The following is a 24,951-nucleotide window of genomic DNA, read 5'->3' on the forward strand; positions in this document are numbered from 1 at the left end:
TTCCGAAGTTGTCAAAACAGCACCAGCTCCTCTGCAGATCAGTTGAAATGCTTCCAGATGTGCTTCACAAAACTGGCCTCATTCCGAGAGAAAAGGAATTAGATTTTTCAACCATTAACACTAGTGGGCTGTCTACACCTACTGCTCTAACACTGGTAATGTACTTTTCATCAACTGTCAAAAGTAAAGAGGATTAACAAAACAAAGCACCCCATACTATTAACCATTGCTGGATTTATACTTTGTGGTTCCACTATCTGGAGTGCTCAGTGTATTAAATCCTCTTAAACAGTGCTGCAAGTCTGCTCTAATAGCTTGCCACATTAAATAAATTCATGTTCAAAGAATGTAATATAATTCATTTAATACAGATTAAAAAAAAAAAAAAAGCTACTAAAGCATACATCTGAAATAGCACCAAACAATATATAAAACGCTTAGATGATGAGTGCTAGCACAGAATTCACATTCCAACATCTCCAATCTTTTCAGATTAATCACAAAGCAATAGAAATAAATCTATGAACTCATCCAAATTTTTTTTTGTGTGTGTGTGTAGGAATTACAGATACACAAATTTGCAAAATAAATATTCAATAAGAAGTGTGTATGAATTGTGTTTATATACAGTTAAAACATTAGAAATTTAAATTTCTATGGAATGACAAAAGGAATTTTAGGAAAACATAAAAATTCATCTGAGTCTGTGGTTACAAAAGCCTTTGTACTCTGAGTGGAGGACGTTTTGACGTGAAAGACAACTTCCTTCAGTACTCGGGTCAACATCCAGGCAAAGTGCACCTTTACACTTTAATTTTGGTCTGCAATAGATAATATTGGTCTGAAGACCTCTTTATAAGAGACATCAAAAATTATCAAGCAGCTTTCTGTAGAGGGTGGGGCCAGAAAACAGTCTGCAACTTTTTTCAGGTTATTTCATAATGTGACCATGTTGCTCTTCTTTGCCGTTTCTTGACCCCGGTTGCTAGTCACATAGAACGACGACACATACTGTATTTGCCTTTCTGTAGCTGTGTCAAATAAATGCGCAGCTTACTGTTGTTGTCACAACGCTTCACCCAGATCTGAAAATAAATAATATTGTTTTCATTAAAATATTTTGACATAATAATTCAGGTAAATAATAACTGAGACACAATTTCCATGAAAAACAATAGTTATAACATATTCAATACAAGGAGCATTAAAAAAAAAAACTAAGGACAAGACAATAATCAATAACTAATATTTTCAATATTCCAGCAAATATGGGAAAGAGAGACAACTCTGAACATGTTTTGCTCATATTCTAACTTCATCAGCAACACAGCTTTCACTGTAATTGCTCAGGTAATGATGAAAGAATACTAGATAAATGCACATTAATATGTGAACACTAACCCGAATATTGCTTTTCTTTTGAATGACACCCCTGAATTATTCTATTTTTCTACATCAATCAACCTTGCACATTTATTCAATGATTCTATCATCACACATTCAGTAAGGATTATGAGGTAAGAATAAGGCCAAAACATGTCAGGAATTGTGTCCCCTCTATTTACCTTAAAATGAAAATATTCCCCATTCAGTCATTGTTGATACACTGCTGGATATAGCCTTAACCCTTTAACATTTGAACTGGGCATATCTGTGCCAAATATTTTGTTTTATGTTCAAACCAACCAGATGTGACCTCACACACCTACCCTTCAAGATTCTAAAAATAAACAATCACATCAAAATCTACAAGATGAATTCAAACCAGTGTGAATAAATAAGTATTATATTTGGCAGAATAATCTGGATACTAAAAGGTTAAATATGTTAACACAAACTTAACTAATGGTTTAGCTATTGATTAGCATCTTAATATTCCTTGCATTAAATATGTTGACTATAACTTGATTCAGGTACAATATATATACAATAAAGATGAAGTCAGTGTCTTTATATTAAATTATAATGAAGGTACAGCCAGTGTCTATTGTACTGATCCAACAGAAGGTGGAGCTAGTGTCTACTCTATACTGATCTACAGTAATGTTACTTCAACATTTCACTTCCATTTCCACAAAAAAACATGCACCTCCACCACAAACAAAGTATACGGTGTGTGTATGTATGTGCGTATATAGATATATTTTTTGTTTCAGTCATTTGACTGCAGCCATGCTGAAGCACTGCCTTTAGTTAACCCCAGGACTTATTCTTTGTAAGCTTAGTACTTATTCTATTGGTTTCCTTTGCTGAGCCACTAAGTTACAGGGATGTAAACATACCAACAAACATATATACACGACAGACTTCTTTCAGTTTCCATCTACCAAATCTACTCACAAGGCTTTGGTCGGCCTGAGGCTATAGTAGAAGACACTTGCCCAAGGTGCCATGCAGTGGGACTGAACCTGGAACCATATGGTTGGGAAGCAAGCTTCTTACCACACACCATAAAAAGCATGTGCTGGCATCATGTAAGAAGCACCCAGCACACTCTGTAAAGTGGTTGGTATTAGGAAGGGCATCTGACCATAGAAACCAAAGCAAATCAGACTGGAATCTGATTCAGCCCATGCCAGCATAGAAAACAGATGTTAAATAATGATTATGACACCTTATCACCACTATTTATCTCCTTGGAGATACCACCAATTCATTTTCACCCCGTCCTAAATGTGAGTAGCCAAGTAGCGCCTCTATAAGAATATGCTCTACCCCAACCTCATCTCATACCTTAACCCCATCTAACATAAACACACACTCCCCTCCTCAGATTATGTAGACTTGCAAAGGTGGCACAAAAACTAAAAACACCCAGTACACATTATACAGTGGTTGGTGTCAGGAAGGGATTTCAGACACAGAAACCATGCCAAACCAGACACTGGAACATGATGCAATCTTTGGACACATCAGATCCTGTCAAACCATCCAACTCATGCCAGCATGGAACATGGGCATTAAGTGACAATAATGATATATATTCAAAAGAAATTTAAATTAAAAGTTTACTCTAAGTTTTATTTACTTATTTATTTATGCACCATTCTCAAGTAACCCATGCTTCACCTTAGGAAATACTGGTTTACAATGAAATGGGACTAGTGTCTATGTTTATCTACAATGAATGAGTTATCACTTAATGTCCATTGTCCATGCTAATATGGGTTGGATGGTTTGACCAGAGCTGGCAAGCTGCATCTGACTCCAATCTGATTTGGCATGGTTTCTATGGCTGGATGCCCTTCCTAATGCCAACCTGTTTACAGAGTGCAGTGGGTGCTTTTACATGGACCTGCATGGGCGCTTTTATATGGCACCATACAGACGTTTTTATGTGGCACTGTCACAAGTGCTTGTCATCACCAGAAAGACCAATCTTATCACTTCTGTTGCAGAGTACAAGTCTTCTTGTGTACAGCAAGGTGCCAGGCATTTCAAGCCTTTGTCATATTGACAGAAATATTAATCTGTTAAGGCACAGATATGACTATGTGGTACAAAGTCTGCTTCCTAACCACATGGTCCTGGGTTCAGTCCCATTGCGTGACACCTTAGGCAAGTGTCTTCTACTATAGCCCTGAACCAACCAAAACCTTGTGAGTGGATTTAGAAGAAAGAAACTGAAAGAAACCTACCATGTGTATGCATGCTTGTGTGCATGTTGCTGTCTCCCTGCTTTGATATCTACCACCATCATTCACATCCATTGTCCATGCTGGTATGGGTTAAATGGTTTGACCAGGGCTGGTAAGCCAAGGGGCTGCACCAGACGCCAGTCTGATTTGGTATGGTTTCTATGGCTGGATGCCCTACCTAATGCCAACCACTCCAAGGGTATAGTGGGTGCTTTTGCATGCCAGTTGCATAACACCAGTATCTGCCACACCTACAATTTCACTTGGCTTGATGGGTCTTCTTCTCAAGTAGAGAATATTGCCAATGGTCTCAGTCATTTGTCATTGCCTGTGATAGTTATAAACAAGTCATGCAGGTGGTGTCTTTTGTTCTCTATGTTCTACAAGAACATGTCTAGCCAAGGGAAATATTACCTCGTTTGGAAACAAGTAAGGGTCGCTAACAGGGAGGGCATCTGATCTTAGAAAATTTGCCTCAAATTCTATCTAGACTGTGCAAGCATGGAAAAGTGGATATTCAAATGATGATGAATGCAGTTCATAGTCCAAGTCCAAACAAACCAGTCTTGCATCACTTAGAATTTGTAAAATACCAGTAATATATAATTATACCCTCCCTCACAAAAAATATCACTGTCTACACAAAAGTCATTACTACTTACAACAATACTGATTTGCTACAAAAGATATAACAGAGGTTATAAGAAATTTAGTACCCTTTAATATGAGTAAAAAAAACTGAGTTAATTTGTGGGAGGTAAATTATAATATAGGCTGTGAATATACCAGATATGAGGAACTTACCTCTTGCGTTCCTATGGTACTGATAATTCCCATTATCTTCTCCATATCTTTGGCCTCAATATATACTGGCTGTCCCTTATGGAACCTAAAAATACAGTAGATAATGACAGAATCTGTCTCTTCCAAGATACAGAATGTCTAGAATAGCTTCAATAATGATACAACACCATTGACTCAGCTATGATTAGTGTGCAAATATGTTATATTTCAGTAGCTACCATACTAACAGTAATAGTATCACTATAATTAAAATATCTATACAATTATTCTGGTAGCAATAGCTATGTTTACCATTCTAACAACTCACCACCATCTAGGCAGCAGTTGCATGTGTACTACTGTTCACACATAGAAGCATTAATGATATTAAATATCATCTTAGCAATACCTTTACTTCCATCTTTACACACTAGTACCAGTAATACTACCCAAACTATTGTTATAGCTGCTATAGTAATGAAGACAACTTACAGTTAGTTGTCTAGCTATGTGTTCCCGCCCCAGACTAAACTGTTGCATGATGACTATCACTATATAGTTACAGTGGATTACTCAGCACTACTCTCACCAAGCTAGAGAAGATGGCAGGGTCACAGGGTTTCTAAATGAATTGCAACAATTTAAATTCAACTTCAAAAATGAGTTAAATTCCCCCCCACATCATTCCAAATCATCAAAAAAGACTATGTAAGAAAAGATAACTTAAAAAGCGACAAACCTATCACCATTGTTTTCCAAAATCAGAAACAGTCAGTCAGTCAGTCAGTATGATACCAGGCTCACTTTTTAATCAGTATGAATTCTACAGCATACATATAAACAGTCTATAAGAAATTTTCATATTAAAAAACCAAGCATGGGCAACCTTTCTCAAGAGGCCAAACAATATGAGACATGGCTCAGCATCAGGCAGGCTGCACTACTAAAAAAAAATTCAAGGTAATGTTTCAATAGGCATGCTTTCAGAGTCTCATGGGCTGCAGTTTGCCCATGACATATCCTTAAAATCAGACAGACTTCAATCAGTCATACACTTAGAGAGAAAATACTGAAATCACTGCATTTCTCTCACCCTTTTTCTGTCTACTGTATTATCATTACTATTCTGCTGTCCTTCATCCTTTCTGCACTATTAGTCATCTCCTACTCTCCCTTACCTCCTCCCAATTCATATGTATCATTGATCACCTCACAACCCCTTATCCATCTTTCACTAATCTACCCCCTTAACTCTACCCAATATCTACAGTTGCCACCTGCTCTTCCTTCCTTATCATATTCACCCTGTCACCTATTCTCAATCTCTAACATCTCTCACTCTTCCATATGCTCTTGCAATCTCTACTCACCCCCATTCCTTGTTCTCCTGTCCCCACTCCTAGTCACCTTGACAATCCACTGACAATTGACTACCACTGTTTTTATCTTTCCAGTTCCACCCTGGTTACTCCCACCTCATCTTCTCTAATGCAAATAGCTATGCAGCTCCTCTACAACAAGATGCCTGTTCTGTTCTGGACCCTTCTCTCATACTTTAATCCTTCATTTCTTAGCATAAACCTGATCCCCTCTCTTGTAGATTCAGTCATAGAAACCATGCCAAAGCAGACACTGGAGCATGATGCAATCCTTTTCAGAGCCCCCAAATCTTGTCAAACTGTCTAACTTATGCCAGCTTGGAACATGGACATTAAATGATGATGATAAAAAAAACTTGTACAACCACTCGATCAGAAACTCTCTTTCCTCTTGAAATACATCACACAAATGTCACACTCATCCTTTAATCCCCAACAGTATCCTCAAATTGTCCCCAAACCAAATTCCAAAATACTAGTCACTTTGACTGCACCTCCACTAACCTTATTTACCTGAAAATCTCTATGCAATGGTAAAACCAGCCATCATCATGTAGGTGACAATTCCTCAAACACCACCTTGATATTCAGAATAATACCCAAGTACTCTTTATACCAGCATAAACTTAACATTTCATCTCCATGGACCACTGCATGCTTTGTGCATCACCTTGCAACATAGTTCTTTCTGCACCTACAAACATTTTAATTTTAGTACAAAATTGCATACATAGGTATCAACAATGTTGGACCCTAACTGACTGTATTTCCTCTTTCTTTAACCTCACTTCCAACAGCATTTTATCATTAAGCTCCATTGTCCTTCTTTCAACTATTCGCCCCCTCTTCTGCTCTGCCTAATTCTTTACCACTGAATCAATCCCTAACTTTACTACCCAATTCTTCCTCTCATTTCCATTTTACCATAGGCCTCCCAAACTAATTCTTTCTACACAGCACTATACTTCATATAATAACAGTAGTAGCAACTGATTCTTTCTCTCCCCCCTTTCAACATAAAACAGTTGTAAATGTAGTTTAATAGTGGAGAGTAACTGTTCACTCCTTCAATAATGGGCCATGTTCAAATGTCAGGTTTCTCCATTTCCATTATGAACTTTTTCTACAGATGAAATCTTATCTAATGAATTGCTAAAACTGCTGCAGGTAACAGATATCAGATAAAATGGCACAAAATCACACGTTTTTATAACATGGTTATGTCTGCTAAAGAGCTGTCCTATCAGAAGCATATTACATCATGTGAAGGAAGCCACAAAGACCTAATCTACCACTAATTCTAACCTTTTCCCAAAGCAAGTCACAGAGTACCTGGAGGAAGGTGAAATCCTTGGTAAAGGACAAAATGACATCAGTAGATCAGGTCAAAAATGCTAGTTACAGGCTGGACAGTATTGTAAGTTTTATACACACATCTGATTTCGATTTCCTCCAGTCACACAATACATACCATCTTTTATCATAGTAAAGCCGGCCATCTTCAATTTTAGCCTCCATTGGCAGACTGCTATCTGCACTGTTTGGTGGAGAGACAGGCTTTTTTTGCAGAGGACGTCCAGACAATTTATTCAATGCTTTCAGGTCTTCCAGAATCTCACTTTCATCAAGAATGTAATTTAGTTGAGGTGATTAGAATTAAGGAATACAAAATGAATTTTTTCTTATTTTTCATTAAACAAACAGTAACATCATGTGAATGAGCAGAAATAAGGAAGAAAGAGTTCTAAAAGAGAGTCAAAAAAGCAATAGTAAAAGGATATCAGGAGAAGGTTTCCTCCTTTTCTCTGGAAGAGGCATAGGGTCATTAGGTCTCCGTCGTAGCTTCCGGGTCATAACAGGCTTCACTTCCATTGAGTCTAAAGGAAACACAAAAGTAGAACAGTTATAAAATTCATATCTTTCAGTATAAGGATTATTAAACTGTTTCTGCTGGTTGCCGACTTTGTCTTGAGAAAGACAATAGGTGAACCCTAACCATGGAATCCCACAAAAAGGGCAAGCAAGGCTGAAAGATTTCAATTTTGCTGAAGGTATTGCCCTAATAGGAGAAGACTGGGCTTAAGAATCAGCACAACAAAGATGTAAGTGATGAAGGTGGACAATACCATTGACCAAGAAGCAACTATCAAAGTCAACCAGCACAAGATAGAAGCAAGCAAATATCACCTATCTGGGCACTGTTTTAAGCAAGCACTGATGATGTGGAATTGAACTAGACTAAAAGACAGGGAAGATGTCAGTAGTGTTCCAGCATATGCATTTCATCTGGGTGGCCTCAAACATCAAACTAATGTGAAATTTTGTCTGCCTACAGCAATTTATGCTAGTGAGACTGAGAAGAGGAGAGTAAGGACAGATAGAAAACTAAATGTATTCCATAAAAACTGCCTCAGAAAGATCCTGAGATCTAGGTCATGACCACTGCAAAAAAACTGTAGAACACAATTCAGCCTGAGTGACCACATTCTTCATTTGGCCAATCAACAACACTCAAAAATAACCATGACTTAGATACCACCTTTCAGCAGGTGTAAAAGAGAAAGAGCAAAGATCACCTTGTGGAAGACATTTAAAGTTGGCCTGAAGACAGCATTACATGGAATGGATGTGCAAGAGTAGCAGCCAATCAAACACAAAGGAGGGAGCTTGCTGCTCAATGTGCTGAGCAGTGGAGGAAGACCTAAAGCTAAGAGAAAAAAACATAGCTTTTTAAATACCTTTAAATTCACTCACCTGCAACAACTTGTATAGAAGGATGCATTACCATCTAAAAATTAACTTAGTATTCCTATCCATCTATCTCCATAATATATAGTAAAGATTACTTACAGAGGTTTAAACCATAAATTTTTTTTTTAAAGAAAACAATAACAAGAAGCTGTACTTTGATAAAATAGTTCCATCTAAGATCAACCAAATTATAGAGTCAATTAAAGATAAGGATTATTTCACCTCCATTATCTTACTGATCCTCACCTTAAGAAATCCAGTTAGATGAAAAGCAAAAATCAGTCAGTAGAATTTAAAGTACTAAAATATACTTGGTCTAATATGGTATCTTTTTTATCTATGCTAATTTCATTAACCTAACAATGGTAGTTTTTAGAAAAATGAAGCAGTTACAGCACACAACTGTAAACAATGAGAATGTCCTTCATTGATAAAACCAAACAAGGTTGAAATCATGTGATCTGGTGGTCTCAGCACTGGGGGTAGTAGGGATTTATCTCCCCACTAGCGATATAAACAGTGCATTTTGCACTAAAAAGCTAATATGAAAGTTTCTCTCATGGTAACTACTACAGTGTAGCTTGTTCTAATAGAACATCCAAGTTTAAGTGAAGATAAATGAGAGAATTGTTTTGAAACTTGAACAGCCAGGTTATTTTAGCCAGGAGAAGGTAACAAGAAGCCACACCAGTGTCTAACTTCGAAATGGAGTCTTCGATCATCTCTTCCAGCAACGAGAAACAGTCTCTGGTTTTCATTTTAAACTATGTATGACTGCTAATTAGTCTACAACAGATCGTCCTACACTGGTATCCATCAGACCAAAATTTTTAAATCTTCATACTGAAATATTTCAATGATAACAGCTTTAAAATACTTGCTTTAATTGTTCTAATTTCCAGAATCATGGAAAAATGGAACAATAATATTTCATTTATAAACGATTAACAACGAACATTTAAAATGCACTTAGAAGACCAATTCAACAAATGAAACTGCAATACTGAAAAAGTTCCTGGCTTTAAGGGTATTGCAAAAGGCCTAATTGGTGGCCCAACTTTCTGAGTTTTTTTATGGGGCTGAGAAAAACTGACAAAGGATCACTGCAATGAGTGTGTAAATCTGAGAAGGGAGTATATTGAATAAAATCATAATTAATTGATCCTCTTGTATTTTCATTTACCCAAAGCTAGGAACCTTTCAGTACCCCCTTGTACAGAGCTACACTTTTTTAGAAAAAAATTAAGAGCCTCTTAACCATCCATATCATTTTCAAAAAAGGAAGGACATATTCAATAATGTAGTCCCAATTGCACCACGTCTGAAAATAAGAGGGGATGGTTGCGATAGGAATGTCTTTGATCAAAGGTCCAATGACATGGATCTAAACAGTAACTACATTAACTTACCTCCTGTTAATTCCATGGTGCTACGTTCATTCTCAATATGTCTTTTCTTTTCTTCAAACTCAGCAATTAAATTTTCCTTCAACCCAAATTTCTTTTCCTTAAAAAAAGATTAAACAATATATTTTTCTAATATGAAATAAAAGATATTTCCTTCTCAAAGGAAGTTATAACTAAATGCAAATGGAAAAATATAAATAAATGAAAAAGTCTGGCAGATGATACATTATAGTAGCCTTTCTCTCAAGAATGGATTCAATTTCACCAAGTCCAATTAAGTGCAGAAGAACAAGTGTCAAGCTCAGATCAAGTTCATCTTGCTCACCTCACCTCTGGCCATAACCATACAGAAATAGACTGAGTAGTAGATAGAATGTAACATACCCAAACTGTTGCTCTGCACTCAATGTGATTCCTCACCAAATGTCAAAGTGCACAGTATGGTCCTCAGCTCAGCACAGGCATGGTACATCTGGGACAGCTAATCTATGGGTCATGCCCATTTGCTTTGCATATGCATATGTGAGGTATACTACATTGGTAGATTAAATTCCTTATTGTCTTGGAGCCTGGTGCAGCCTTCTGGCTTGCCAGTCCTCAGTCAAATCATCTAACCCATGCTAGCATGGAAAGCAGACGTTAAACGATGATGATGATGAAAGAGAGTGGCAAAAGCGATATGATTTTCACATTCCCCTCACCCCCACAAAAAAATACAGTGACTGGACATGAATGTTCATATATACATTCACATGCTGACACACACACCTACATAAACACACAGTCCATTCACAAAGAGACTAACCAGAAAATAAGTAAATGTTTAATCACTCATCTTTCACAGAATACACCCTGTATACATACATGGACACACACACACATTCTCTCTCACACATTTACTCACAAAATCTACACTATAACACACAGGTGCAAACACGTGTATGCACACATACAATAGCTCTACATGAATTTTAAAGTTATACTCTATATCTTAACAGCTACAGTCAAAATTTAGATGAATAAATTAAAATCAACGTCAACAAAACCCACCTCAAAGTCCTTCACAGCAGCTTGTTTTTCTTTAATCCATTCTTTCTCAACAACTTCTTGCTACAAAATACAATATTCATGACAGTGAAATGCTGTAGACAGCAACACTTTAAGCCAAAAATACAAAATATAGTTTCTCAAATATAAAAGCCAACCAAAAAGTTAAGTAAAACCAGATAAAACAACCAAATCTTTTTAAAGGGTTTCTAGCACTAGTCACAATGTGGTTGGAAGTGAAGATAAAATCAAGATTAGAAAGCTAATCAAGATTCAGCTAGATCCAACTAAAAATTTGAAGGTGAGACAATGGCTGAATAGCTGTTGTTTAATCAAAGCTCACCCCTAATTGAATAGACAAATGACTAAAGACATTCCAGCCATGACTGTCACATTTTTTTTTCAAGTAGTTTAACTGACTACATTACTCAGAATGCCTATTTTAAACAAGTAAAAGTGTGATATGAATACGATTTAATTTATTTCTAGTATGCTCAACAATCATAAGAGGCTTGAAGGTAAATTGACAACACATTTAGTGGCTTACAGTTCAAACTATCCAAAGCCCTTACAAATCAATAAGCTATGTACTTATACTGAAACTGGGACAATAATTTATTAGGCTACAATGCTGGAATGTTGAGTATCAGACCAGAAATTCAAACATTGCTTTACAAGCTACTGTAAATAGGAGCTTGAATTATCCAATTGTGAAGACAATTACACCAACAAGCTATTTTCATAAACTCAAATTTGCAAAAACTTTGCCATTCACACAAGCATAGAAAACAGTAGGTATTATTTGTGGTTAGTCTTTTAACTATTTATATATTTAACTAAAACTAACTAAAACAAGTCAAAACTTAATACCACATTAGTATGTTTGGTTACTTCTATGAGATAGACTTTTGTAAATAGGGTTAACTAAAGCTACTTAATGATATTAACTAAAAGAAAGAGAGAAGTCAGTCAGTACAGGTATTCTTCATGTTCATTCATATAAAGTTATACAGAATGCAATGACAGAAACAAGAGTTTCATTCAGACTTAAGTAATGGTAAGATCTTAGTAAGCCAAGTTCAAAACCTGGGTGAGATATTTTACTTCACTTACTATTTGAAACTGTAATTTCTAGCCACGGTTAACAGTCTAAAGAGGGTTGCAGTTTCCCAAGTTTGATTTTCTCTCCAAACAAAATGATAAAAAAAATATCTTCAGTGGTGACCCAACAACCCACTATGTGTTAAATCTCAAAAATAGATAAGTCTTTATATGTGTAATACATTTCTATTACCTCGTAGCCTCTCCAAATCTCATTACTGAGCAGCCGGTCACGGTACTGTTGCTCAATCCGACAGTTTTTCTTCATATATTCAGGAAGAACTCCTTCCTGTAATTGCTGTAGTTGCTTCTTTATTTGTAATAGTTTATCCTGGTACATCCTGAAACAAGGAGAAATCTCAGTAATTATATGGTTATTAAAACCACTGCAGATAAATTGAACCTATAATTTCAAACCCTGCTTCAGCCATCTAAAACAAAAGCAATTTACTATACTTCTAAATAGTTTAAAGAATAGATGCCAGTTTGACAGATATAACAAAGAATATTAAAAGACAGTACATCGCAATCTAAAGATTCATTCAACTTACATCAGAACACACAAAAGAAAAAAAACACTTAAGTTTATTTTCCTTTAAAAAATTTATACCCACTATTATTTCATGCTAATAGTTCTGAAAATCTACACTAAGATACTCTTTCTTGTTAGAAGAATGCAGCATGGCCCAATCATTAAAATGTTCACTTTGCAAGTATGCGGTCCTGGCCTTGATCCTACTGCATATTATCTTGGGTACATGTCTTTTACACCATAGCCTGAAGTTGACTCAAGCCTTATCAGTGAAACTGGATAGATAATTGAATGAAAGCCCATCAAATGGATTGTACCCGTAATTTAATGGTGTAACTTTGTCACACTAATTCTAACAGAGAATTATGTTAAAGCCACACATATCTGTGGAATGTTCAGCAACTTACATGCTAATTAAATGAAAATACAGATGAGTTGATTGAACAAGTGAATACTCATCATCCGAACTGATAGTGGTTCATTACTCTTCCCAGTACAAACTACATTAAGTGATAGATAGATTTGTCCAGGTTAAACAGTTTATCACCAATCTCTAAACTAAGAGGTAACAGATGTACGTGTCTATTTATGAATGTTCTTTCAAGCATAGATCAAGAAATGAGAGCAATGTCTATAGCTGAACAGACTTTCCTGTCATCAACATCTATGGAATGACAGTGGTGTCTAAACATAATTAAATAAACAGAAGAAAGATGTGTAATATGATTTGAGATAATAAAGAACCAAAGATAAAGCAAAACTCAATACTAACAAACAGTTCAGTTATTGGTCATTAATTTGAAAGAGGGTATCCAAGTGAACAGCATACTAAATAAAATATCCAGACAAGCACATTGTATTTCCACAAAACCAAATACTGCATGACAGTGAGTACAGTCTCAACACTCTCAAATATTCATTTAGCTGGCATCAAGTTTCAATTTGTATCAACTGGACTGACTACTCCATAACACCAACATATCCCAACACTATACAACTACAACAATAGCATGTCAACTTACTGTTCCTTGATTTCCGTGTACTCCTCTTCTCGCTTGACCATGTCAGTTTCACTGGCATCTTCTGTGTCTATAAATAAAGTAATAAATGGTTTACAAACAATTATACTTGACACAGTAAATCTGACATAAAAGTATTGTATTTTGCACAACAATAAAATATGCCATTGGCATCTTGAAGTTAATTTTATGAGAAAATATGCATCAAGCCCAACATTGTGCACTCAGTACAAGCAACGAGTACAAAAATAATAAAGGCGAAAAATCTCTGTGAGAAAAACCAGAAATTTAAATATTGTAGATATACAAGCTGCAAGAACATTCATCAAATGAAATTTCATGAACTGCTCAAATGACTCAACAAGGAGTCACATGGTCTCAAAAGAACCATGTGATCCTCTAGTAAACCATACCACATTTTTAGGGTCACGTGAAGATAATATACATTCAGAGGCAAGGTGACATGATGCCAAGCATTAAAAATATACTATCAAACTACTAAAATCAAAATACAAGATGACCACAAAGAAACTAGCATTTAACAATATCAGAAAAATAAAAGAATGCACTACTGGATGCAGTAAAGTTAGTCCCCAACCACTGTCCATCCAACTTATATGTATGATTTTAATGTTTTATTTCCATTTCACCATTGAAGAAGGTAAGTAAGCAATCACTGTGTGTAAAGATTTTTGTGTAGTACCCAGAATCAAGATATAGACAGCTGCAATTTCTGACCCTGGTTCCCAACGATATTGAACTGATTGTCTTTCTTCGTATGTTGGATATTTGAGCATTTGTACAGTGATAAGAAAGTTCAGTTCAGTAATTTGCTAGAGAACAGCATTCCAAATTGAGTGGTGCATCCATCTGGAGGAAATACAACTGATGTTTACATAACAAGAAATCCTCATTGAATTACAAAATGATAAAACAATTCAAACAATAATGGAAATGTACTGAAAATGCAAAGAAGTTACCATGCCACGGAAAAGTGAATATAATATTGTTTTCCCCCACTTCTTGTTGATTATGGTTTCATCCAGATGACTTACTTGCTATTAAAAGCTTGCAATTGCCTTGATATTGTAAGAAGTGATCTTTATCACTAACATTCACTTTTGCATATATACAAACATATGCATATCTGTATAAATGAAGGGAACATGTGCATGAAAATTGCACATATGCACCAGACACAGTTTTACACTCATATACATACATATACACACACATATAAATATATATATACATACACACACACAATTATAAAGGAAAAAGGGAAAAAATGAAAATATATATATAAAAAAATTAAACATTAATGGAAGTTAAAACATATGGAAAAGCTTGTGCAGGAACATAGTAGAAATGTGGATTCTAGCCATGATCTTTGGGGGCCCAAAACCATAACAGGTATTTTGTGACATGTGGACATGATCCAAAAAGTTCAGTTCTTGAATTTAAACATACAGCGAGGTCAAAATATCTATATTTTATTTTTAAAATATCCAAATTGTAATGATAATAGAATTTAGAACTGAAAATCTGTCAATCTTGAAGCACTTCAGGGTAAACAATATTCATTGTATAATTTTTTGGTGTCAAAATGAATAAATTGTCACTACTACCAACTCGCAAGCAAGCTACATAGAGTTAACCATGGGAGAAGCATGTAGTACAGAGATCAAGTCCAACTTTGTTGAGGGACTGACCATGAGATTTGTTAATTGAAATACCAAAACTTAGTTTAACTGGAAACTGAAGCATCTTAAATTCAAATAGAACATCTGTAGGTGTGAGAGGAATTTTTGGAATGAAGACATTTTCTCCTTTGTGACTACCTGTTATGATTGTTGCCTGTAGGACAATTAAGTGAGTTCCATTACACAGGTGAGATGGGTCAAAATTCCTAAGCAGCATTATGGGAACACCCAGTTTTGGTGTCAAGTTATGCAGTGGTATCCCAGTCAGCTTAAGTGTGTCCAGAAATTCAACATGGTATTGAACAACTTGATCTTAATTGACTGTTGTCAACTGATCGAAAAGTTATTTCTAATGTATCTGTTAACTTTTGAAGTCCATGATTGAGTTTATCAACCATTTCATTAGTCGGAGCTAGTATAGTCTTTGAGATAGCCAGTTTACATCAGTGAAATTGACAGATAAATTAGGAAATACTTTATCCATAAGATCCCTAAGAGAAAGTATCATTTGACTGCATGTAATTTCATGTAGCTGAAGTCTTAAGTTAAATGTTGATATCCCATTACCAATCTTAAGAAGCTCGTATGATCACCTTGCGGAAGTACTCTGATGTTCCTTGTAAGATGAAGTTTTTTTACATGTCTCCAAAAGTACAATTTTTTTGAAGCATGCATTGACCTCATCAGCTTTCAATCCTTTGGGGACAACTGGCAACATTTGATGAAAATCTCCTGCAAGAAGAACTGTTACTCCTCTCATGAGCATGCTACTGTTTTATATGTCTTGGAGGGTACAGTCAAGTACCTCTGGAGCTCCACAATGTGACAGTGCACTCATTCCAAACAATGAGGCAAATTTGTAGGAGAACTGTTGCCATTGCAGAGTTTTTGGAAATGTTGCACAATTGAGATTCTTTCATTGCAAGGTTTAGAGGGAGCTTGAACATGGAATGAGCAGTTCTTCCCCCATTGAGTGGGGTAGATGCAACACTGGAAGGTTAGATTTTTATTTCCTCCCATTTAGGATTGCAGGTGAAAGTGACAAAAAGATCTGGTTTTCCATATGTCCTGACATATGTCATAGCCTCTTGTGGTCATTCATGCATATATCATGGACCACCTGTGAATGATGATGAGAGGATTATAAGTTGCCTCATGTTTTGAGTATCACCATCTGTCCTCAGAGCATCTTGGAGAAGAACATAATTTTTAGCCCTTAACTTTTTCTGATTGTTACAAATGTAGAGGAGACGCTCACTCTCAACTTCAGCATACATATCAACCAGCTATTACTGAAATAGATCACATGTGTAATTGATTTGATTGTTCTGGTCTTACATCAGTTGGTAAGAATAGAAGTCATTTGACAACACTTTTTCTTTGTAATTGGCTCTCCTATTGCAGGTTCAATCTGTGGAATATTGAAATGATACCCATCTTGCCCATTCCACAAAATAAGAGGATACTGGAGAGCATCATAAGAGGGATGAATTTCTGAAATATGTTTAAGGTACCCACAGACATACATTCACGCACACCTCAGGCCTATCTCTGTCCCTCTGTGTGTCTGTCTCTGTCTTTAGAGGCATGCATGTGTGTGTGTGTGTGTGTGTGCATGCCAGTTGTCATAAAAATGTATGTATACTGACAGACACACACACACACACATACTTTTCAGTCATTGGCCTAACGTAGGTAACAAACACGCAAACACACACAGACAGACACACTCATATAGAAAATGTGTCATCGTCATGGTATAAAATGTTGTTTATAATTGGTGACTTATACAAAGATTATAATGTTAAATTTTTGTAATGCAAATATGTAAATGAAAATAAAAGTTTATTTACTAGCCAAAAGATTACTGAATTTTTTGATACCTCATACATCAAAATCGGCAACTCAGCTTTTTAATCCATAAGGAACATACACACACAAACTCTCTTTTATATATTAAGAGATTGGTTTCAAATTTTGGCACAAGGGCAACAATTTTGGGGGATGAGGTAAGTCAATTACATTAATCCCAGTGACCAACTGAGACTTAATTTTATTGACCCTGAAAGGCTAACCTGACCCTGGCAGTACTTGAACTCAAAATGTAAAGTCAGAAGAAATGCTGCTGAGCATTTTGTCCAGTGTGGAAATGGTTCTGCCAGATTAATATCCCAAGGACAGTAATTCCATCTTGCCTCACTTTAGAACAAGTGAATATTTTGCGAGCATTGAGTTTTATTTATAAAAAATATAGCTGATGGTAGTTGTAACAGAGACGAAAATTAGCGACTGGTTAGAAGTAAGGGTTTGTAAAGACACTGGGGTGAGGGGTTGTGGATCTACTAGGAGTGATGGGTGATAAGAGTGCTAAGGATTGTGGGAATAGTGAGTTCATAACTAGCTAAGATTTGTGGTGTATGTGTATATCATAGAAGCTGGGAGTATGGAAGAATTTTTCTTGGATAGGAATTTTAATCAACAACTAGGTTATTATGCTACCTGTAAAAATATTTGTCAATCATGCACATACCTTCATAAATAGTTCAAAGTGAAAAATTTCTTTTTTTTAATCTGTGTTGCATTGCCTGTATGTTGAAAGACACAGAAACACACACAACCCCCAAAAAAATAATAATAACTATATTACAAATAAAAATATCTTTTTTTGGAAATCTGCATTATATTCTTGTTGACAGACTTGCACTTAAAAATTCTGTATAAAGATGTACATATAAACAAATATTCTGTTCACATGCCTACACATATATACTTAAAAGATGTGTACATTTGGGTGACATCAACACATGTGCATATACATATGTACCCACATATGCACACATACAGATATGTATGCTTACATATACAAATTCACAAACAAAAAACAGAAATACTTATGTGACACCATAGTTTTAACATACATTTTTCATGCTTGCACAGACACCCACAAGTATATGTATATACACAGATACAGACACGAATATACACAGACACACACAACTTTGGTCTTTGTTGAGTTAATTTTAAGACCAGTCAACTCTATGTTTTGCTTCTACACATAGAATTTCTTGTTTTAAGATTCTGTTATAAGAACAAAGTCATCAACATAACATAGTTCCCGTGGGGAAATAGTCTTAAATTCTTGTTACAATCTGGAAACCTATGATGAATAGGAGGAAATTAAAAACAACCTCAAATCATCATAATCATCATTTTAAAGTCCACTTTCCCAAGCTTGCATAGGTCAAAGGAGTTTGCTGACAGATTTTCTATGGTCAGATGCTCTTCCCATCACAAATCCTCACTGGTTTCTAAGCAAGATATTATTTTGCCATGGCCAGACATCTTTTTGCAAAAGATTGAAAATTAACGACATTGCTTGTATGACAGACCTACAGGTATCAAACATATCAATACAAGGGTCCCACCCCACACACACACACAAATGGGCTTCTTCCAGTTTTCATCTACCAAATCTACTCGTGAGGCTCTGATTTAAGAATATGTATGTATGGCTGTTTTTCTGAGCCCAAATGAAAGACAATACACAACCTTTTTGTTTGTGTATGCGTTGAACTGTATTACATGTATTTCTCCTCAATTTTCCACCCCACTTGTTGTCCTTCATGTTGTAAGATTTTCCTTTGTAATGTCAGTGATATTTACAGTAACTTGCACATTCATTTTTGTGACACCAACACCAGTACTTTTAATGAGGCACCAACATCGGTATCAATTCTGCTGTGACAGACAGGTCTTCTTGAGTACAGCAGTGCACTAGATCTCTTGATCCTTAGTCATCTCCTTCAAAAAGCTCAGTGTCTTAAAATCAGCCTTCAATACTTCATCCCATGTCTCCCTCTTCCACAAGTTCCATCCACTTAGACAGACAGACATACATAGAGATACAAAGAGAGAGCAAAGTGTGTAGCAAATTTTGTGTACAGTTAGATGTTCACCAGGGCTCAGTTCTCAGTTCCCTCTAATTCATCATAGTCCCTCCAAGTCATAACAGAAGAATTTAAGACCAGTTGCCCTAGGGAACTATTACATACTGATGACCTTGTTCTATTAGCAAAATCTGTAACAGAATTAGAAAAGAAATTCCAGGCATGAGAGCAAAACCTGCAATCAACCATAAAGTTGGCTTAGCAAAGACCAAACTTCTAGTAAGCAAAAAAAAAACAGACAGGATTCTAATCCTTTCAGAAAAATGGCCTGCTCAATATGAAGGAAAGATGTAGGTAGAAATTCCAATACAGTGTACCCAGTGCCAGCTATGGACACACAATCTGCAATGGAATCACAGGAAGGCTAATGGAGAAAGACTCTGTGCGTAGCTGATGCACAGGAAAAATAAACACTAAGAACACACAAGAAATGAATTTTCTTGAATACCCAAGAGAGGTAAGACAGTTTTCTGTTACCAAGGTGACATAATTAGTAGTGGAGGAGGATATTCTGAAAGTTCAGTTGCTAGAATAAGAACAAGATGGAGAAAATTCATTGAGCTATTATCTCTGTTGGTAATAAAAGGCCCCTCTGAGAGTGAAAGACAAATGCTCCCAATTTCCACCCTTACATGGCACTGACCTGCATTTCTGTCACAGTAGGTCTCTCTCTCTCTCTCCTTCTCATCCTATCTACTCTTCCAACCCACACAACATCTCCCTGTTTTTCCCCTATCTACAATTTTATTATACTGCTGCTCTCTACCATTTGTATTCTGTCAATAACCACCACCTCCCTCCCCCCACTGAATTACTGGTCCATCAACCACAATTTCACTTTTGCTCACCATTATTTATATGCATCTCTATAAAATGATTGGCATTAGGAAGAGCACCCAGCCTTACAAACCATGTCAAAATAAACAGTGGAGCTGTTTCCAGTTCGTTGGATCCTGTCAAACTGTCCAACCCATGCCAACATGGAAGACAGATGATTTATAGGACAGCTGTCTTCGAAGACTCATATTGTTGTTGATTGCTCGAAATGGGGAGTAGATAGACAGCCGACAACTGATGAAGGGTCATTCTTTGTATTACTTGTCCCTTTTTTCACTCGTTATTTGCGTATTTAACTTACTTGTTTTCATATTTCATGTTGTTTACTGTTGGTGATGTCCTGTACCCATATATGCATATACACCATTTCGAGCATGGCCGTCGCCAGTACTGTCTGACTGGCCCTCGTGCCAGTGGCATGTAAAAGCACCCACTACACTCTTGGAGTGGTTGGTGTTAATAAGGGCATCCAACTATAGAAACTCTGCCAAATCAGATTGGAGCCTGGTGTCGCCTCCTGGTTCACCAGTCCTCAGTCAAATCGTCCAACCCATGCTAGCATGGAAAGCGGACGTTAAACGACGACGATGATGATATATATATATTATTCAATTGAATGCCACGCATCCATTTCCAAGTAAGTTTATCTTAACCTTTTTAATGCAACTCTTCCCTATCCTCTCTAAGTTTCTAATTCTCCCCTATCCTCTCTAATTCCCTTTTTCTCCCTCCCACCGTTATCTATCTCTCTGCTCACACGTGACCATTGTCAATCTTTCTTTTCCTCACATAACCATCTTTCTTTCTTACACCTTCACACACACATTCATTTCATATACACGTACATACATCTTTCACTTTCTGCTCTCACTTGAAAGCAAATGTTGCCTTTTCACTTTCTCCTTTCTTCAAAGCATAAAGAAATAAAAAAATTTCTACGGAAATTAACGAACAACTATATGATTGTGTTGACATTTCTTAACAATTTTGCTGCTTCTATCAAAAGAATACCGGGAATATGTATCATATACGATGCCTGGATGCCAGGGAAATATGTCCTGTGTATCACATGTGTGTGACACAGGATGGGCAAAGTACTAGGCTTAAAAAATAGGTACTGGGGTCGATTCATTTGACTAAAAATACTTCAAGGCGGTGCCCTAGCATGACTGCAGTCTAATGACTGAACAAGATAAAATATTTAAAGACGCCCAGTACTAAGGTTTGGTAAAGCAAGTTCATACAATCCATTTAATGTTTGTGCCCATAGTGTGGTCGCCTTTGTAAGCTGAATACAATTTATCCACCATCATCACCACCCTGTAGAAACAAGTTAACTCGATCTGGCAAACATGGTGTTTCAAAAATATATCGTCGACAGGCGCAGGCGTGACTGTGTGTTAGGAAGTTCACTCCCAAACCATATGGTTCTGGGTTTGAGTCCAGCTGCGTGGCACATTAGGCACATTGTACAATAGCTAAGCGCCAACGAAAGCCTTGTGGGTGGGTTTGGTTGATGGAAACTGAAAAAAGCCCTGGCTGGTGTGTATGTGTGTTTGTCCTTTACTATCGCTTGATAACTGATGTTGGTTTGTTTATGTCCCCCAAAACTTAGCTGTTCGTCAAAAATGACCAACAGAATAAGTACCAGGATTTTAAAAATAAGTACTGGGGTCAATTCATTCAAGATGGTGCTCCAACATGACCGCATTCTAAGACTGATTTCTGCTCCCCACCCCGACTTTGGATGATCATAACTTTCAGAAAAATGGATATTTTTAAATGACATTTTCTACGAATGTGTATGTATATCATGTAGATTCCGAACATACAAAATTGGGGGGGGGTAGGAGGGGGGTGAGGAATTTCGGAAAATTCACCAGAGTCCACTTCAATTCGTCTTAAATTTCAAGAAAATGCATATTTTTTAATGAAATTCTCTACAAATATACCTCGGACTATGTAGATTCCGAGGACATAGGAATTTTGGGGGAAAACAATTGGGGGTTATTTTTGAGAACTGTTCCCCACTTGCGGGTGTTTCGGAACAAGTCCATATGTTTCATTTTCTCCGTTTTGTGCGTTTATAGATTTCTACACCTACACGCACACACATATGTAACTAAAAAAGTTCAAACGGGGAATTATACTATTCAATATCATGTTTATTATAGAGATTATATAACAAATTATACTTTACATTTTTTATATTTAACTGTACATGTATATTCCTTATTTTTGCTTCTGGTGACTTCTGCCTTTCTATTAGAAACGGTTGCCTTGAAGTGAAAAAAAAATCGTATGCAACAGATAAGTCGTCTTAACATATTTCTGTATACCAGACCTTTAGCTGTTATTTTTAGCATAACGAGTTTTCTGGTGAGGGCTTCATTTGCCTTCACTGCCCTAACTCAAATAACATTGTTTTGCCATAAGATCACACAGACATTTTGAATGATTATAACAAAAGTGACTAGAATATTCAATCAAAACACTAAATATGTTTTAAGTTTAGCAAACATTTTTAATTTATTAGCTCGATGTTGAATCTCACAATATTCTTAATATATCATTATATTTAAGTAAATTTGAAATTATTTTCAAAATTCATCTCGATAGTTATTGCTCTTTAATATCGTCCTAACAAATACTAAATTTACTAACGGATCTAATACTTTGCTTGACACAAGAACTATAGATAATTCCAGGTGGTATATATATTTTAATCCACGAGAAATAATTTAGATGAGAAGCGAAAATTACAGTTGAAAATTGAAAGAGTGAAGAGAGTATGAAAGAAAGGAATCAAATTTAAAGGTCAGGAAAACAGGTCTAAGATGCGAGTGCGGTGCTTCAGCATAAGTCAGATTTATGCGTGCATGTATGTTTAGCCTATGTCAGTCCTGAATGAACCAACTTATGGTTCAAGGTATTCTGGCCGTAACAATCCAGAATTACGTGCTACATTATCGCATGATTTAAAACAACAGAAGTTTAGTTTTCTAAAAATATTTTTACACGAGTGAACTGAGGTAAAACAATGAGAGCCACGCTTGTTTATTACATCCATATAGGAAATATATATGCTCTTGATAACTTCATCATTTCATTCCAACTGCATACAGCTGTAGAAAATGTTTTTCTCGTGTTTTTTGCTACCTCTAAATTACACAACTCCGTCTGAGAACTATCCATCGACATGAAACGTAATGTAAAGGAATGCTATTCAAACTGGGATTATGTAACAAATACATGAAATATTTACTCTGTGTAATGTACTGGGGATTTTCTGCTTAGTTCGTAAAAACAACTGTTTACCTAATAATGCTTGCACATAAAGAGAAAGAGTACCAAGAGTGTATTTAAATTAAAAACAAAGTACGAGTATACGAATAGGATGTGAAAGTACAAGCATACGAGTAAGATGTGAAAATAGAAATCTGAAGAGAGATTCCAAAGCGAGAAGTAATGATTCTTTTTTTTTTTTTAATCACTAAATTGAATCTCTTACCTTCGTCTGAGAGATTAGCTTCAATATCTCGGTCGTCGTCATAGTCCGAACTGACACAGTCATCATAATCGAGGTCATTGTTGTACCGGGGAGACATGTACGATGCCGCCATCCTCCTTCTCAACATTCAAAATAAATGGTTTTTGAATAGTTAAAAATCTCAACTTCAGAAAAATAAGAAAAAATTATTCTTCTTACTCTCAGCTACTAAAGCTGGTTACAAATAAATTTCCTAATATTTTGATTCCCGACTGAAAGCCCCAACGTTCTGTAATAAACAACAGAACGACATTGCTGCTGCAACTCGAACATGCGCAGTTAGTATTTCCTTTGTAATATACATGGTCCACCTCCCCTACCACGATGTTAGCTGAACTCAAACATAACTATCATTTCTTTCATATTCCCCGCAATTTCGTAACTTTAAGGGGAATATTAATTGCTTAAAAAATAATGATAATAGAATATATTTCGAGTGTAATGCTGAAATGGTTACATTTATTTAATGAAAAGAAAACAATGTTGAAATTTTCGTTATTGATTGGTCAATAATGCTGGCTGTTGCATAGCAACAAATTTAAAATTGTTATCCATGATATAAATACTATCGCGCGCGGATGTCATCCAAACAAGTAAAAATAGACTACTACTAGTGTGTGCGATCAATATATATAATACGCTACGTGTCTTTGTATAAATATACTTTTTGTGTGTGTGAGTAACACTTTAGCATTTGAAGCAACTGAATTTGTTCCAATTTATAAGATTTACTTTCTAAATCATTCGACACGAGCAGGGGTCGTTTTGTTTATCTTATGCTTAATGGGATCCCATTGATGAAACTGTGAAGTTTTCTAAGTTATCCAAACGCGTTTCTGCTTCCTTTCGGCTCCAGCATCTCTACTTAATTGTTCTGTTTATCTTTGTGATACATATATAATCCAAAACCAGGAGGAAAAAGTGAAAACGAGGAACAAGGAAAAGAAAGAAAAGGAAAAGGAAAAAACATCAATTCAACACCAAGTACGGAAAGACTTCCGCCCGTCCCCCATTTTCTCCCAAATTTTTTTTTTTTTTTTTGCCAGAAATCCCCGTTTTTGGATACGGAGGTTCCGGAAAATTGCCAAAAATCGGCATTGTTAAATTCCGCCCCCTTTCCCCCAAATTCTTCAATTTTGACTTTTTTTCCCAACACTAACCCTAAAATCCTAACCCTAACTCTAACCGTAACTACAGATATGTTTTGAAATGTTTGTCCGAATCATAATCTCCGTATTTTTCTGCATCTTTTGAAGAA

At 36.1% G+C, this 24,951-nt stretch overlaps 1 protein-coding gene and 1 long non-coding RNA gene across 3 annotated transcripts in view; one reads left to right on the top strand and one right to left on the bottom strand.

The window, feature by feature from the left end:
- Positions 1–604: 604 nt before the first annotated feature.
- LOC106875019 (sin3 histone deacetylase corepressor complex component SDS3) lies at positions 605–23,949 on the bottom strand. 2 transcript variants are annotated; one of them, XM_014922971.2, is made up of 9 exons: positions 23,655–23,949; positions 13,660–13,726; positions 12,299–12,446; positions 11,008–11,067; positions 9,961–10,057; positions 7,582–7,677; positions 7,272–7,446; positions 4,443–4,527; positions 605–1,085 (listed from the first exon to the last, which is right to left on the bottom strand). In XM_014922971.2, exons 1-9 carry the CDS (start codon positions 23,779–23,781, stop codon positions 990–992), a joined length of 951 nt encoding a protein of 316 aa, XP_014778457.1. In that variant the 5' UTR covers positions 23,782–23,949; the 3' UTR covers positions 605–989. The 2 variants fall into 2 exon arrangements, with proteins under 2 accessions (XP_014778457.1, XP_014778458.1); XM_014922972.2 differs by lacking the exon at positions 4,443–4,527 and having other exon boundaries at positions 23,655–23,946.
- A 29-nt stretch (positions 23,950–23,978) lies between these two features.
- LOC128248068 (uncharacterized) overlaps positions 23,979–24,951 on the top strand; it is a 4,803-nt gene continuing 3,830 nt past the window's right edge. The window contains exon 1 of the long non-coding RNA XR_008264331.1: positions 23,979–24,677. This is a non-coding gene — a long non-coding RNA (uncharacterized LOC128248068). The remainder of the gene's footprint in view (positions 24,678–24,951) is intronic.

Source organism: Octopus bimaculoides, chromosome 1, assembly GCF_001194135.2.
Source record: "Octopus bimaculoides isolate UCB-OBI-ISO-001 chromosome 1, ASM119413v2, whole genome shotgun sequence".
Lineage (NCBI taxonomy): Eukaryota > Metazoa > Mollusca > Cephalopoda > Octopoda > Octopodidae > Octopus > Octopus bimaculoides.

Coding starts and splice junctions, on each gene's coding strand:
- LOC106875019 (XM_014922971.2), bottom strand. CDS start 23,781: ATGTTGAGAAGGAGGATGGCGGCATCGTACATGTCTCCCCGGTACAAC. Junction 11,068..12,298: donor AGATTTGGAGAGGCTACGAG/GTAATAGAAATG, acceptor TGTATTTTGTAG/CAAGAAGTTGTTGAGAAAGA. Junction 7,678..9,960: donor CACCATGGAATTAACAGGAG/GTAAGTTAATGT, acceptor TGTTTCCTTTAG/ACTCAATGGAAGTGAAGCCT.